Below are 14,901 nucleotides of genomic sequence, written 5' to 3'. Positions count from 1 at the left end.
GCTCACGAATAGATTATATATTTTATGTACAGATCTAGGGTGTACAGCTACCTCTAGCGGGTTTCTTCTATTGAATTCAGCAGCCGCTTCATGATAAGACCTTATCCCTTCACCAACAATTGAAACAATTTCAATTTTTGCTTGAAGTGACAGACGTGCCATGTTGAACTTTGTCAATCAAAATGAGCTGATATCAGTTAAAATGGGAACTTCAGAAATATTAAAATATGAACAGGAACTCACGAACAGAAAACAAATGGAACACAGGAACAATATCCAACACAAATACAGGAACAAAAAACACAATGGGAACAAAAAAACGGTGATTCAAAGAACAACAATACTAGAAACAACAAATGCAATGAAAACTGCATGTGAACCTTTGAATATAGATTTTTTCCATTTTTTGCAGTTTTTGCTCATCAATCAAGAGCTCTCACTTCTGGTTGGGATAGAATTTGGATGTTCAGCAACCAGAATCAGTTTTACGAATAATCTTCTTCAGTTATAATAGATGCCGCCATCGATAATTTTTCATACACTGCTTCACACTATCTCGATAATCTGAGAATGTGGTGGTGTGACATTTTCCTCAGATAGGCTCAAAATGGATGATAGCATCTCACAGCATCTGTATCCTTCATAACTGAGAGTACTCTCCAGGTAGAATGAAGGGGTTCAGGTATTGGAAGCGAACTATTTTGCGCCGTAATATGTTTTACCGTAAAAATGGGGTGTTCCATCGCGAGTGGCGGACAGTATATCACTTTGGCCAACTTCATTCAGGTGGTAGGTGCATTTTGAGCATTTCCATCAGTCCTGAGAGTTTCATCGTTCCACCTCGAATATTACGGAAGATACGGGGGTGTTTCCATAAGAAGTGAGACAAATTCGGATTTTTCAGAACTGAAATTTTTTCAGGAAAAAAGTGTATTCGTTATAAGTTGGTAGTCCTGATTACGAATCTGAAGAAATTTTGAGCCTATTTTGCCCCCTAGTATGTTTTACCGTAAAAATGGGGTGTTCCATCGCGAGTGGCGGACAGTGCATATCATGTTGGCCAACCCCATTCAGGCGGTAGGTGCATTTTGAGCATTTTCATCAGTCCTGAGAGTTTCATCGTTCTACCTCGAAGATTACGGAAGATACGGGGGTGTTTCCATGAGAAGTGAGACACACTGTATGTCGACTATATTTCAATAATCTTTGATTCACATGCATGAACATGAAACAAACATTCAAAAACATAAAAACGATACGAAAAATAAATAGAGATATATTTTTTAATGGAGTGAAAAAATATATGGAAAAAAATGTAAATATTTCCTTATATAATTGATAAGCTGCCTGAAAAAATTAATTATATAACTATTTCAAATGAACTATCATTTATTTTATCACATATTGTAAATTCATGTATGTGTTTATTTTTTCACTATTTTTCACCCTTGATATGTGTATATAGTTATGAATTATTCAGAAATGCTTGGTTTTATAGGGAAAAAGCTTCATCACTTTCTTAATTTTTTGTTCAATGGTGAGAAGTGATAAGTCATTAAGCTGTTTACATGCACGTATGATAATAATTGTATAATAGTAATGCGCTTGTTCAGAGCACGTGATTCTCGGATCCAATGATCACTTACCCCACGGTGTGGGGAGTGGTCATTGGTTGATAATGTTGGCGCGCCTTTCTGAATGTATCGGAGTTTTGGGGATGGAGCCTAACCAGCGCAAACTTGGTTAAAAATAATGTGATATATACAAAATGAAGCTTCGAAATACTATTGTGTGTCAACGAAACATAATTATTTTTTCAGATTTCATCACGAAGAAATTGCGGCTGAGAGTAGAACTGGATTAGTTGGAAAATACCTACCCCACCTGAATCTAATCTGTTGGTTAGTGAAGCTATGAACATAATAAAATTTCTGGACAGAAGATCTGTTATTGGATAACCAAAATCAATATGAGAATCATACACCATCGATATTTCTAGTTTTCATTTCATATCTGAACTTTCACATATTCTTTTTTTTTCTTTCTCTATACTGACAAATGAAGTACTATCATCTCATCGAACGTGTTTCATATTTGTTACTATCATTTCTCAATTTGAATTTTTTGAGAAACTTTCACGTTTTTATAAATATATTGAACGTTAATTTATTCTCAAAAACTACAATAGTTCATATAGGGAATTACTTATGCAAGAAATATTCATATATAACTCCGAAGAAAGCTTTTAATAACAAGAACTAATGATGCACTGAACGTTTGATGTAGAGGAAGATTAAACTAGAAACTATCGCGAAGCTATATAACGCTATTTATGCTATCCTATGTCGAGATTTCGTTCATTTTTAACCTAAACTTTTTCTTTCTTATTATATCATCTACAATACCCCTCGAGAAACCGTTAGTGGCTGCTATTTTCTGTATTGTACGTCTTTCTTTTGTGAACCTATCCTGTGTTAGAAGGAAAGTCATTATTTGATGGACATCTATTATTTGAAAAGGAAACAAAGTCTTAAATATTCGATTTTTTGGTATTAAATAATAGATGTCCATCAATAAAATTCACGTATGAGTTAGAAAAAAAGGAAAAACTACAATTTCTTGACGTTTTGGTAATGAGGAGCCAATATGGAGGGTTAGAATACGATATATTTAGAAAAGAAACAAGCACGTACAGGTATATTCCTGACAGTTCACATCCTTGGGAATAGCACAAACGTGGTGGGTTGAATTTTTTAGTGCATCGTCTTTTGACTTTCCCTCTAACACATGATAGGTTCACAAAAGAAAGACGTTCAATACAGGAAATGGCAGCCACTAACGGTTTCTCGAGGGGTATTGTAGATGACATAATGAGAAAGAAAAAGTTTAGGTTAAGAATGAACGAAATCTCGACTTTCAGAAAGGACAAAAACCAAGATAAATACATCTCAATTCCATACCACCAATATACGAAGAACTTTGGAAAGATTTTCAAGGAACTAGGTTTGAAGGTGGTTTTTAAAACAGAGCCTTTTGGGAAGTCCAATAAACAAAGTCGAGAATTCGGAAAAGTCTGGAATTTACGAAATTGAATGTAAGGACTGCGATGCAAAATATTATGGACAGACAAAAAGATCTATTAAAGTAAGATATAAGGAACACATAGCACACTTAAATATGGAAGACCTGAAAAATCAGCAGTCGCCCATCATATTTTGCAACAAAACCATTCCATAGACTTCAGTTCACTAAGATTAGTTAGACAAGTTAACAATAACAGGCTACAAGAGCTACTATGAGAGTGTGGAAATAAGTAAACACAATGATATTATGAATAACGATGACGGTCCTATACCAAATAGCATACTATATAGCTTGTTAAAATAATATTGTTGGGTTTACTGATTACTACATAAGGACACATTGCAAAAATAAATTTAGATAGGCAATATTGTGAAATGAATTTTTATATAGCTGAAAATTGTTTTATATACAGCTATAACATTTAAACATATATCGTAAAATAATAGATTAGGAGTAATTGTAAAATTAATTTAGGGTGGTATACCTGTATGGGTGGTACACCTGTAGGGTTTACCTGTAGGATATATCTATATATCATAAATAGCGTTAGCTTCGCGATAGTTTCTAGTTTAATCTTTCTCTTGAAGATGATCACTTTGTGATCGAAACACGTGTCGAAGTGTTAAAAATAGCGATTTGGTGTTGGAAAAAACTCCAGTGATATTCATTTTAACAAGAACTGAACAAATATGATATTGTGAATAATGAAACAATAGTTTTTCAGTCCTTTTTCAAACTATTCTGTGCTAGGAGATTGTTCAACATCATTTGGTGACTCATTATATGCAATTATTTTTTTTTGAAATATATATTTTCTGGAGAAAGCAGATTTGGCATTTTTGTCAAAATGAATTATTGAGCTGTCTTGTTTGAGATCATGTACATCTCTATGTTCTATAAATTTCATAGTGAAATGCGTTCAATTCTTCAGAACAGACTGCAAAAAGGTGCATACTTCCAATCCATAATTGGAATAAATTTCGATTAAAAGCCATGGTTTTTATAGATTTTCAGTTGGTTCTAAGAAAGGTGGATGATAAATGCATTTCATGGCTTCATTCCGTGAATTCCATGATGATTTGAAAATTTTTCCAAAATATAAAATTAATTTCATCGATCTGAATAATTTCTTTCCTTTCCCATTTCTTTCCCTTGCTCTTCTTCATTCTCTCATCAATGATCAACTCTTCTCTTCTCACGATACTCCTCCTCCATCTCATCATTCCCCTTCTTCTCTTAACTCGCATTGCCTTTCCTGTATTCTACTCTCCTTTACTACCTTGCTTTCCCCTACCCTGCGTTACTTTGACTCACCTCATTACCTTACTTCAACTTGCTTTACTGCCTGCCTCCCCATCTTTACCTCTCTTTTCGTTTTCTTTCGTCTGACCACCTTCAACAAGTTATTCTGGAATTTAATCACAAACATTCGAATTCCAATTTTTCAGGTGTTCACTGATACTTATCGTGATTGCATGTATGACGACCTTGATCATTATGGGATTCTGGGTGCCCCATGTAACAGCCTTACTATGGTTGACTTCAACGATAGTGAGCTTGCTGATTTATATTTGTATACTTGAAAACTGTGTGAGGATTGTCTATAACTTCATCCTAAATAGGGCAAGGAGAGTGAGTTAAATGAAAAACAACAGATTATTAAATGTGCTATTTCTCCCCCAGTTAGAAAACAACTGGAGTATTTTTCCATCAGCCTATCTTTTTTGTGGTGCACTGTTTAGAACCTTCAAGAAGATCAGTTTGATCTTCCTCTTGAAAATGATCACTTGGTGATCGAAACACGTGTCGAGGTGTTAAAATAACGGTTTGGTGTTGGGAAAAAACTCCAGTAATATTCTATCTTCTTTTCTCATTTTTTTTAACTTGGACATATAACTGTACCTTTGCTTACAGCTGATTCATATTCTTCGTCGAATAAAACCTGCACTGGCTTACATAGAAGGTCAAAGGTCGCTCGTTTACACAAAATTTGGACAAATATCTTTACGACCCTACTACAGACACCTTTACAAACCAATGGGTCCTTCAAGAATTAAGGTAGGTGAAAAACCCCTCAACAATAATCAATATTAGTGTTAATATTGTGAAAGTTATGAGATCAGAAAAATTGAACACTATTTACTTACTATATGTTGAATCAAAAGTTAACAATGAATCTGAATCTTCAATTCAGAAAAAACGATATCATGATGAAGCACAGACCAAGTTCGATTCTGTTCAAATGTGAAATTATCCATATTCATTATAAAAATATTTAGATGATCCTGGCTATATGAAAAATCATACAGTCCATTTCCCCTTTATTTTTTGAACGAGTCAACTCAAAAAATTTAAATTTGAGATAATAATAATAATAAAGCATTTATTGCCTAACAGTAACAACCATTTACAGAGCAATTTAAGATGACAATATGTATTAAGTATACTCCTAGCACTAACACACATATATATATATATATATATATATATATATATATATATATATATATATATATATATCTCATACGATATACGCTCTAGACTTATTTTTGTTTTTAATTCGAAAGAACAGGAAAAAATATCACAATATTTACAAATTTTGTTATAGTTCGTGCACATTACATAGATTGGTGCCTTAAGCATAAGGTTAGTTTGCGCTCGTTTTCACATAAAAGTGCAGCTTTTTCGAGATGTTTTCCGGGCTACAGATATGTTGATGTAAGATAATAATTCACAGGAATCAACTTTATTGTTCAAAAGATTGTACAGAAATATTAAGGAAGTCTGCGCCCTGCGTTTTTCTAAGGATATAAAGTCAAATCTTTGTAATAAAGAAACATAGTTTTGGCCTCTAGGTGGGTACGTACCTATATTCCATCAATTTTAAAGCTCAAAAATTTCAGAAATTTTTTTTGTGCCTTCTCCACGATAGAAATATATTGTCCATATATGTGGTTCCATATTAGAGATCCATATTCTAGTTTTGATCGGACAAAATAGAAATACATTTTTTGTTAGAGCAGACAAATTTGTGAAATTTCTACAATTTCTTACAATAAAGCCGTATGCACGATATGCTGCATTTTCTGTACGACTAACGTGTATGTTGAAGGTGATAATAATAATGAAATTAATGCATGAATACTTTATTTTGAAGTGAAATTGACAGATAAAACTTTCAAGATGGCAACTGGGTGCCTTCTGGGAAAAAAAATTAATGGAAAGGGGGGCCATATGATACATCATTTCGAAGTTCCTGGCTAATACTTCACAACACTAGAATATGTCAATATCTTCACCTACTACAAAATGGCGGAACATTTAATAATTCCCTGAAGACAAACACATTAATATCGATATTTCTAGAAATATTCCCGGTAAGGTTTGTTGAATTATTTTTTGTTTATAAAAACGATAAAAAATGTCAGTACGACAATGAACATCATTGTTCAGTTGAAATATTCTCATTTAGTTTTCTGTTTTACTAGTAGAAAGGTAGGTACCACGTCATCAATCTCTTTGTCCATTGGAAAAAAAAATTGAAGCGATTATTATTTACGGTGCGACGCGTAACTTTTACGAGACCGAAAGGATTGTCAATGAATTTTTTTTCGAATCGTCCTATCTGTAGAAAATATTTGAGGAAACTTGTATCAAAATTCACAACTACCGGTAGTGTACATAACAGAATCCCCCAGATCATCCGTTCATTCCGGAAGAACAGCAAGTGCAAATAATTGGTGAGATGGTAGTAAATCCTGAACAGTCTACTTATTCCGCTGCGATTGTTTGTGAGGTGTCTCCTTCTACTGTGTGGAGACTTTTGAAGAGGAATAAGTATCATCCATACAAAATTAAAATGGTACACCAATTAAATGAAGATGACCTTCATCGAAGAACAGAATTCTGCGAAATTATGACGGAAACCATTAGGCATCCTACCCATCTCCACAATATTTGTTTTAGTGACGAATGTATATTTTTTTTAAACGGCAATATTCACAGACAAAATTGCCGTTATTGGAGTGACACCAATTCTTACGTTTTCCGGGAAACACATACCCAATATCCGGAAAAAATTAACGTTTGGGCAGGAATATTGGGAAACCATATTGTAGGACCCCTATTTATTCATTAAAATTCAACAGGGGAACTGTATTTGGATATGCTGAAAAATACTGTTAACCCTCTCATCACTGAAATCGTCGAAGCGAATCCTAATGAATTCGATATAGATATTGTATTCCAACAAAATGGAGCACAACTACCACATTACTTCAGACAAGTAACAAACTATTTAGTTACTACTTTTCCCGGTCGTTGGATTAGCCGACGAGGTCTTACAGAATGACCAGCCCACTCGCCATATTTGATACCTTTGGACTTTTTTATAGGACTATTTGAAGCGAAACGTGTACGAAAGTGAACCTGCCTCAATATTGAATATACGGCAGAGAATAATAAATATTTGTAGAAATATTGACGTTACTGTGTTTGAAATTGTTTGGCATGAAATATCGGATAGGCAGTTATCAAATTTAAATTTTTTGAGTTAAAATAAATAAAAGGGGAGACATTAAAGAAATGAACTGTATAATCTTGTATTTTCAATTTAATTCGTTGAATGATATTTCAATTGAATCTCGAATTTGAAAGCAGTTTTAGATTTTTCTATTTCTTCAATAATCGTTTCATAAAATATAATTTAATCATGATGAATCCTCATATGTCCTCTCGACATATAATATCTGATCACTAACATGGTTTTGTGAACTCTAGATCCATCATCAGTAATTTAGCTGTTTTTGATCAATATTTATGTGAATCGTTAGACCGTAGAGGGCAAGTAGATGTGGTGTACACGGACGTCTCTAAAGCATTCGATAGAGTCAGCCATAAGTTACTAATTTGTAAACTTCCTTGCAATGAAATTTATTGTAAACTTTTGGAATCATACCTTAACGGACGTAATCAATACGTATATTATCGTGGCTTTTCTTCAGATGTGTATTTAGCAACTAGCGGAGTCCCGCAAGGATCCAATATTGGTCTCTTATTGTTTTTACTATTTATTAATGATCTGTGCAACTCAATAACTTGCAATGAATTAATGTTTGCTGATGATTTGAAACTGTATACATCTATAAACAGTTTATATGATTGTAACATTATGCAAAAGGTCTCAAGAATCACGCCTCCATTTGAATATATGTAAATGTAAAATTGTTACATTCAGTAGAAAACTTAATACACTAGAATTTACTTACCACATCGACAACATTATATTGGAAAGAGCTGAGAATATTAGGGAATCTATTTTGATCATCAACTAACTTTCAACTACCATTATAATCATATTATAAATTCAGCTTACCGCACATACGGTTTTATAATGAGGAACAGCGAAAATTTTTATAATATGCTAATCTTCACCTCTCTGTATTTCAGTCTGGTGAGGCCAAAACTAGAATATGGGTCTGTTATATGGAATCCCATATACCATCAATACAAATCAGCAATTGATAGAGTCCAAAAGAAGTTTTTAAATTTCTTATTTTTAGAATGACCGGAACTTATCCTCCAAGAAACTGTGATTATCCTGATCTGCTGTGCAGATTTGCCTTTGTAGCCTTAGAAAAAAGAAGAAATCAGGCATCTGTTTTATTTCTATATAAGCTAGTGAATGGCAAATTGAATTGTCCTGTACTATTATCAGAAATTGGTATCTTTGTTCCAAGAACATCTTCTAGGCACATCAATACTTTTTTATGCAAAAGGGCACAAACTAACTTAATGTTGAAATCACCAATCATTCTGATTGGTCGTAATAGGAACAAGCTCTCTATTAACATCGATATTTTTTATTGCACTATTTGTGAAATCAAAAATGAGTCTCGTGCGTACCTATAAGTCATTTATGTTTTTTATATCAAATAGTATTAATCCTTCAAGTATGTTAGTTTTGCTCTGTAAATGGGAAACTGTTGGGCAATGAACACTATTATTATTGTTATTATTATGATGAATCAATATCTTAAATCATCTAAAGGAACAATTCGTTCAGGGCAGTCTCAACTACCTACATTGTAGGTTAATGGACTGACACCTATCGGAAAACAACTACTCCCCTGGCTAATACCACGAAGGGCGTTGAATTATATTCGACAGTTGTCAGTGCAGGATTCTTAACTGAAGTTATTCCTGGATATGCTTGGCGATACAACTGCCGCAATAGATTTTCAATTGATGGAACACACTTGCAGACCGATTTCGGGCTGTGTGGCCACTCGTCACTGCATCAACATGAAGTCAATGATTTCTGATAACTGAAAATCGAATTCCTTCAGAGTATAATCTACAAAGATGTGTAGATCAGGCAAAGAAGTAACTTTCAGACACAAACTGGAAGAAAAAGCCCACTCGAAACAGTTTTTTTCATATAAACATTGAATTACACTAAAGAAAAAAAACAAATACTTTTATATGTACGCTGAACTATATGAAAAATACTTTTCCCTATTCCGTTTGTATTCCAAACATTAATAATGGAATCAAATCAGATATCATTCATAGGATTTCTACATAATATAATTAATGGAAGAAAGAAGTAACATTCCTTTCACATGGAACACTGTCATCATCTGATGTTTCGCTGTAAATCACTTGCCTTATCGGCTCTTCAGTAGCAAATACGGATAACATTATAAGAAAAAACGTTCATGATTACGACTTTTTGTCCCCGAATGGGTCGAATCCACCCATTTCATTTATGACAGTACGCAAATAACATTCATTCGCTTATTTGATTGAATCATAGCCATAGGAATCTTGTTTGAATTGGAACGGTATATTTTAAGGAGGGATTATTTTTAGGGAAAGAAAGTTTTTGGTTTTCTACTACTCCATCTTGATAAAAAAGTGTGGGAATCTTCCAAAGAAAGGAAGGTATCAATTTAAAAATATCAACTAATTAAATAATAATTTTGCCTCTCAAAAAAAAGCTGAGAAACTATACGTTTCGAACGGCTAAATCTTCAGAATCATATAAAAAGTCTTCTTTTCAAATTCGAAATGTGTAAAGTTTTCCAATATAATTTGTGTTTATTCTCAGATTGTGAATGGTGAAAACTTCCAAAAAGTTCGATAGAAAACTCCTATTTTTACTATTCATGATAATTTATAATGTGAATTAAATTATACCACTGCGAGTGCTATCTGTATCTGTACATTAGGGAGAGTGAGTGTAGGCACTTAGGCCACATGTGACCCATTGTACATCCTCCCGAGGAGTTGTCCTCCTGGGTCATTGTCCATCATGTCCTTTCCAGGAAGGTGGACAGGCCACTAGGTGACATCTCCTATATCGGCAGGTGTAGGCCAAGACTCGCCGAACACACACTCTCTTATTGACGATAACTCCGGACACTCGCTAGGACATGCCTGACAGTCTCATCTTCCTGTTCACACATCCTGCATAGAGGTGTGTCCACTAGCCCCATATTATGAAGATGTTTCCTTAGTTGACAGTGGCTAGACAGAAATTCTACTATTTTCGTAGATTTCTCCTGGTCATCGCCAGATATTTTTTCGGCGCCAGCTTCCCAGGGTCGCCCAGGGTGATCCTGGGAAGATTGCGTCCTTTGATTCCGTCACATCTCTTCAAGGATTGAGCATGGGTGTAACGTTTGGCTAGTTCCACAATTGTCGTAGTCATCAGACCGTAGGTGCCACTGGGTCCTAAAATTCTTAGTCCAGCCGTTTCTTCGGCTAAAGAGGCGGCAATGTGATTACCTTTACTTGTGTTGTGTCCTCTAACCCACCTCAAGATAGTGTTATTATCTACCGAGGCTTTGGCTAAATCTTGGTGGTACTCTAGTACTAGCCCTGAGGTAACACGTTGTCTGTTCAAGGTTAATAGGGCTTGTCCGCTATCAGTGCAGATTGTTATGTTTTTGCCAGAAATTCCTTTTCTGGTTATTTCTTTTATGACGATTGAGATGCCAGCCAGTTCTGTTTAAACCAGGCTGGTATTTTTTTAACACCAGTCGTGCGCAATCGTAACATGGCCATTAACGCAACCTCCTTAACGTACAGGTCCAGAGGGGTCAGACCAGTAATTAATTCCATTGCTGCGGTTGGTGTTGCTCTCATGGCTCCTGTGATGTTAAAACAAGCCAATCGCTGTATTCGATATAATTTTTGGATGGCCGTTGCTTGTAGAACTTTCGGTCCCCATGGAATGGCTCCGTACGTTAACATAGGTCTTATTATTGCAGTGTAGATCCAGGTGTCCACACGGGGTTAGAGTTCCATGTTAGCTTCCTGTCGAAGATAGCCCCAAGGTATTCACCTCTTCAGAGAAGTTTAGTTTGCTTTTGAGGATTTCTGGAGGTTTCAAGCCCGATAAACTTCTTTTCCTTGTGAAAAGGACCATCTCAGTCTTCTTGGGGTTGATCGACAGTGAGTGTTCCTTACACCATGTTTCTATTAATTTGAGGCCATCCTGCGCTCTATCACACAGTGTGTTCACAAATTTGCCGGTCTGCAAGATAACTATGCAATTGTGTAGACTCCACTATTGTTGAGATGAATAATCGGGGTATCCACAACTATGTTCCGAAAAAGGGGTGATAAGACCCCTCACTGTGAACCTCCCCTAATGACCAGTCCTCTCACTGTGATGTCTTCTACATTGATACTAATTGCTCTACTAGAGAGCATCTTGAGTATCCGTTCTCCTACTGCGAGTGCTATGAAAAACACTTTAGTTAACGAGAGAGATGTTATATTGAGTGTTATGTTCCGTAATATATATATATAATATCTGTGATTCGAGTCAATCGAAAAATTACTGTATATTGACATTTTATATTTCAGGAACAAAAACATTGGGCTCTTGTGAAGGAAAGTATAATAGAAATTGTAGAAGATCTAGTCATGATAACGGTATATGTGTTGCTATTATACACGGTAATTTTGAAGGATAGAGATGCCATGAGTTATCTGAGCAATAAGGAAGCTGAGGATCTGGTTATTGGTAGACATTCCAGGACGATGCCAAAAAAGCATGCAATTTCCAATAGAAAAGAGTAAGTTCGTTTTGTATAATGGTGATTATTCTCTTCAAACTAATAAAAGGATGAGAGAAATGAGAGCTAGGTCAAGATATTTACAGCAACAAAACACTTCTTTATAAGAGTGACGAAACTGACAGCTATGAAATTAACATCTGGGTGTCATTATTTTCGAATCATCAGGGCCTCCATCATTATCACAATTTCAATCACTGTTTCAATTTCATCAAATTGAATGAAGGAAATCGAATATACAAATATGATTGTTCCAATAAATTGATGGATGTAGCCGTTACTACGTGGTAGGAGATCCTCATCAAAAATGAGAAATAATACTTTCGTTCTTTACCATCCATTTTTATCCGTAATTAACGTTGAGTTTATTGTGTTAGTATGAAAATGTCCCCATCGGACGAAACTTTAGTAACTAACATTAGTTACAAATGAAAGTGGTAAAAACATAAAAAGTGTTATTTCTCATTTTGCACAAATGATTGTGACTAAATATTGAAACTTCACATAAATGTTCCTGCAGGAACTCACAGGTTCAACTTAATATTATGATTATGATAGTTTCTTATTAATCAGTGTGATATGCTTGAAGACAGGCAGTAAACAAATCTAAAGAAATGAACTTTAAACGTTCAAGTTAGTCTCGAATATACCTACACAGTAGGTTGAATGGACTGACGCCTATCAGAAAACATCTACTCCCCTGGCTAATACCACGCAGGGCGTTGAATTATATCCGATAGGTGTCAGTGCAGGATTCTTCACAGAAGTTTATTCCTGCATATGCAATTAGCAATATAACTGAAAGAGTCGACCTTCAATTTTGGAACGGGCACACTTGCAGACCGATTTTGGGCTCATTAGCAAATTTCGGATATGCAGTTGGTTAGTACCTCATCCACTGGATGGAGTGACATCATGTTGTTCGCTCCAACTTAGGAAGAGGAATGAAATACTCTGAAAGAATTCCGATTTTCAATTATGGAATATCATTGACTTAAGGTCGATGATGGCCACTATCTTGCACTGATGAGTGGGTAATGAGCCCGAAACCGGTCTGCAAGTGTGCCCGTTCCAAAATTGAAAGTTAACTCTTTCAGTTGCATTGCCAATTGCATATGCAGGAAATTTTCTGTGAAGATTTCTGCACTGACGCCTGTCGGATATAATTCAACGCCCTGCGTGGTATTAGCCAGGGGAGTAGTTGTTTTCTGATAGGCGTCAGTCCATTCAACCTACTGTGTAGGTATATTCGAGACTGGCTTAAATGTTTAAAGTTCATTCTTTTTCATTTGATTATGATATTGACTAGACCCCAACTCAATAAGACAACAAACTCCACCTTGACTACCAATATATACAGAGTGTTCCAAATTGAGTCAGCACCAATGCCTACTCCATTATTATTGATGCTACGAATTCGGTTAAATGGGCAAATTAGTAGCATTTTTTATCGCTTTCTCGATACCAAAATTAATCAAAAATTACATTCGCGTTTCCAAAATATTTCATGAAATACATATTTTATTATTCATTTCGATTCGTAACAATATTCTCAACAACAAAGCTCAAATTACTTTTCTTCCTAAAGTTTAAATGAACGATTTATGTAGAAATATTTATTTCACTAGTACAAAAATCTATTTGTTTTGGCGAATAAAGAGCTATAAAATATCGAGTAAATATTCAAAAACTCCGCCTTCTTGTTGAACACATATTTGGGCCCTTATCTTGATACTACGTGTTGCTTTCAACACAATTGGGCCATCAATTCTATCAATGATAATTTCAATATAATATTTCAGTTCATTCACATTATGTTCTATTTTGTACACCTCATTTTTCAGAAATCCACAAAAATAAATATCTAGAGGTATTATGTCTGTTTAACGAGGAGGCCACTTAACAGGACCATTTGTAGCAATTCATCTGTTTCCAAAAAAGTCTCGCAACATTCTTTCCACTCCACTGAAATTTGGTGCTGATGCTCCATCCTGCTGAAAATAGATCATCTGACGAGCCTCCAGATCAAGATCATCGAAAAACTCTTCCATCACTCTTGTTAATGAATTATTGTAACGGGGTCCGTTCAAAGAACCATGGTAGAAAATGGACCGATAATTCTGCCTCTAAATAGACCACACTATACGTTAATTCTAAATCGTTTTTGCGGATTGTGGGGATGGACTAGAAATGGATTCTGTCACCTCCAATAATGAAAATTCTTTCTATTATTCATCCCACAATTTGAAAAGTTAGCACCATCGATCCATATAATATTTCTATAGAAGTTTGGATCTTGCCTGCATTTTTTCGTAGATCACCGACAAAAACCCAATCGTCTCTCAGGGTGACAAGTTCTAGTGTTTGCACTGGTTTTCACTTATGAGGTGAAATCCTATGTTTCTTCGGAATTCGTTGAATAACAGACGGTGGAACAGCTATTTCTCTAGATAAATCTCTGATGGAATTATTTGGATTTGCCTTATACTAGGCTAAAACGTCAATTTCTTTATCTTCAGATGTTACAAAACGTTTTTAAATTATCCTCTTCTCAAAAACTTTTTCATTGCTCCTGAATCGACAATGAAGCACAGCAAAAAAAACGCCGATTAGGTAACTCACGATCGGGGAACGAATTACTGTAGTATTGGAATGCTCTTACATTTCTAACATTCTAACATTTTTCTTGATGAGAAAACGGCAGTTCGAGAAATATGCGAACAGTAGT

At 35.0% G+C, this 14,901-nt stretch overlaps 1 protein-coding gene across 5 annotated transcripts in view; it reads left to right on the top strand.

Annotated features, from left to right (window-relative positions):
- The window catches only part of LOC111518244 (polycystin-1-like protein 2), a 94,047-nt gene that overhangs the window by 60,924 nt on the left and 18,222 nt on the right, over positions 1–14,901 (top strand). For all 5 annotated transcript variants that reach the window (XM_074175599.1, XM_074175598.1, XM_023174641.2 and 2 more), the window contains 4 exons: positions 1,821–1,901; positions 4,533–4,716; positions 4,999–5,142; positions 11,962–12,173. In XM_074175599.1, the coding sequence (XP_074031700.1) occupies positions 1,821–1,901; positions 4,533–4,716; positions 4,999–5,142; positions 11,962–12,173 (621 nt within the window). The remainder of the gene's footprint in view (positions 1–1,820; positions 1,902–4,532; positions 4,717–4,998; positions 5,143–11,961; positions 12,174–14,901) is intronic.

The sequence above is a fragment of the Leptinotarsa decemlineata genome, unplaced genomic scaffold, assembly GCF_025532065.1.
Source record: "Leptinotarsa decemlineata unplaced genomic scaffold, Ldec_3_MD MMD2_tig00001064_RagTag_RagTag, whole genome shotgun sequence".
NCBI classification, from domain to species: Eukaryota; Metazoa; Arthropoda; class Insecta; order Coleoptera; family Chrysomelidae; genus Leptinotarsa; species Leptinotarsa decemlineata.
The sequence above is the reverse complement of the archived record's forward strand: the minus strand, read 5'-3'. Positions and strand labels throughout refer to the sequence as shown.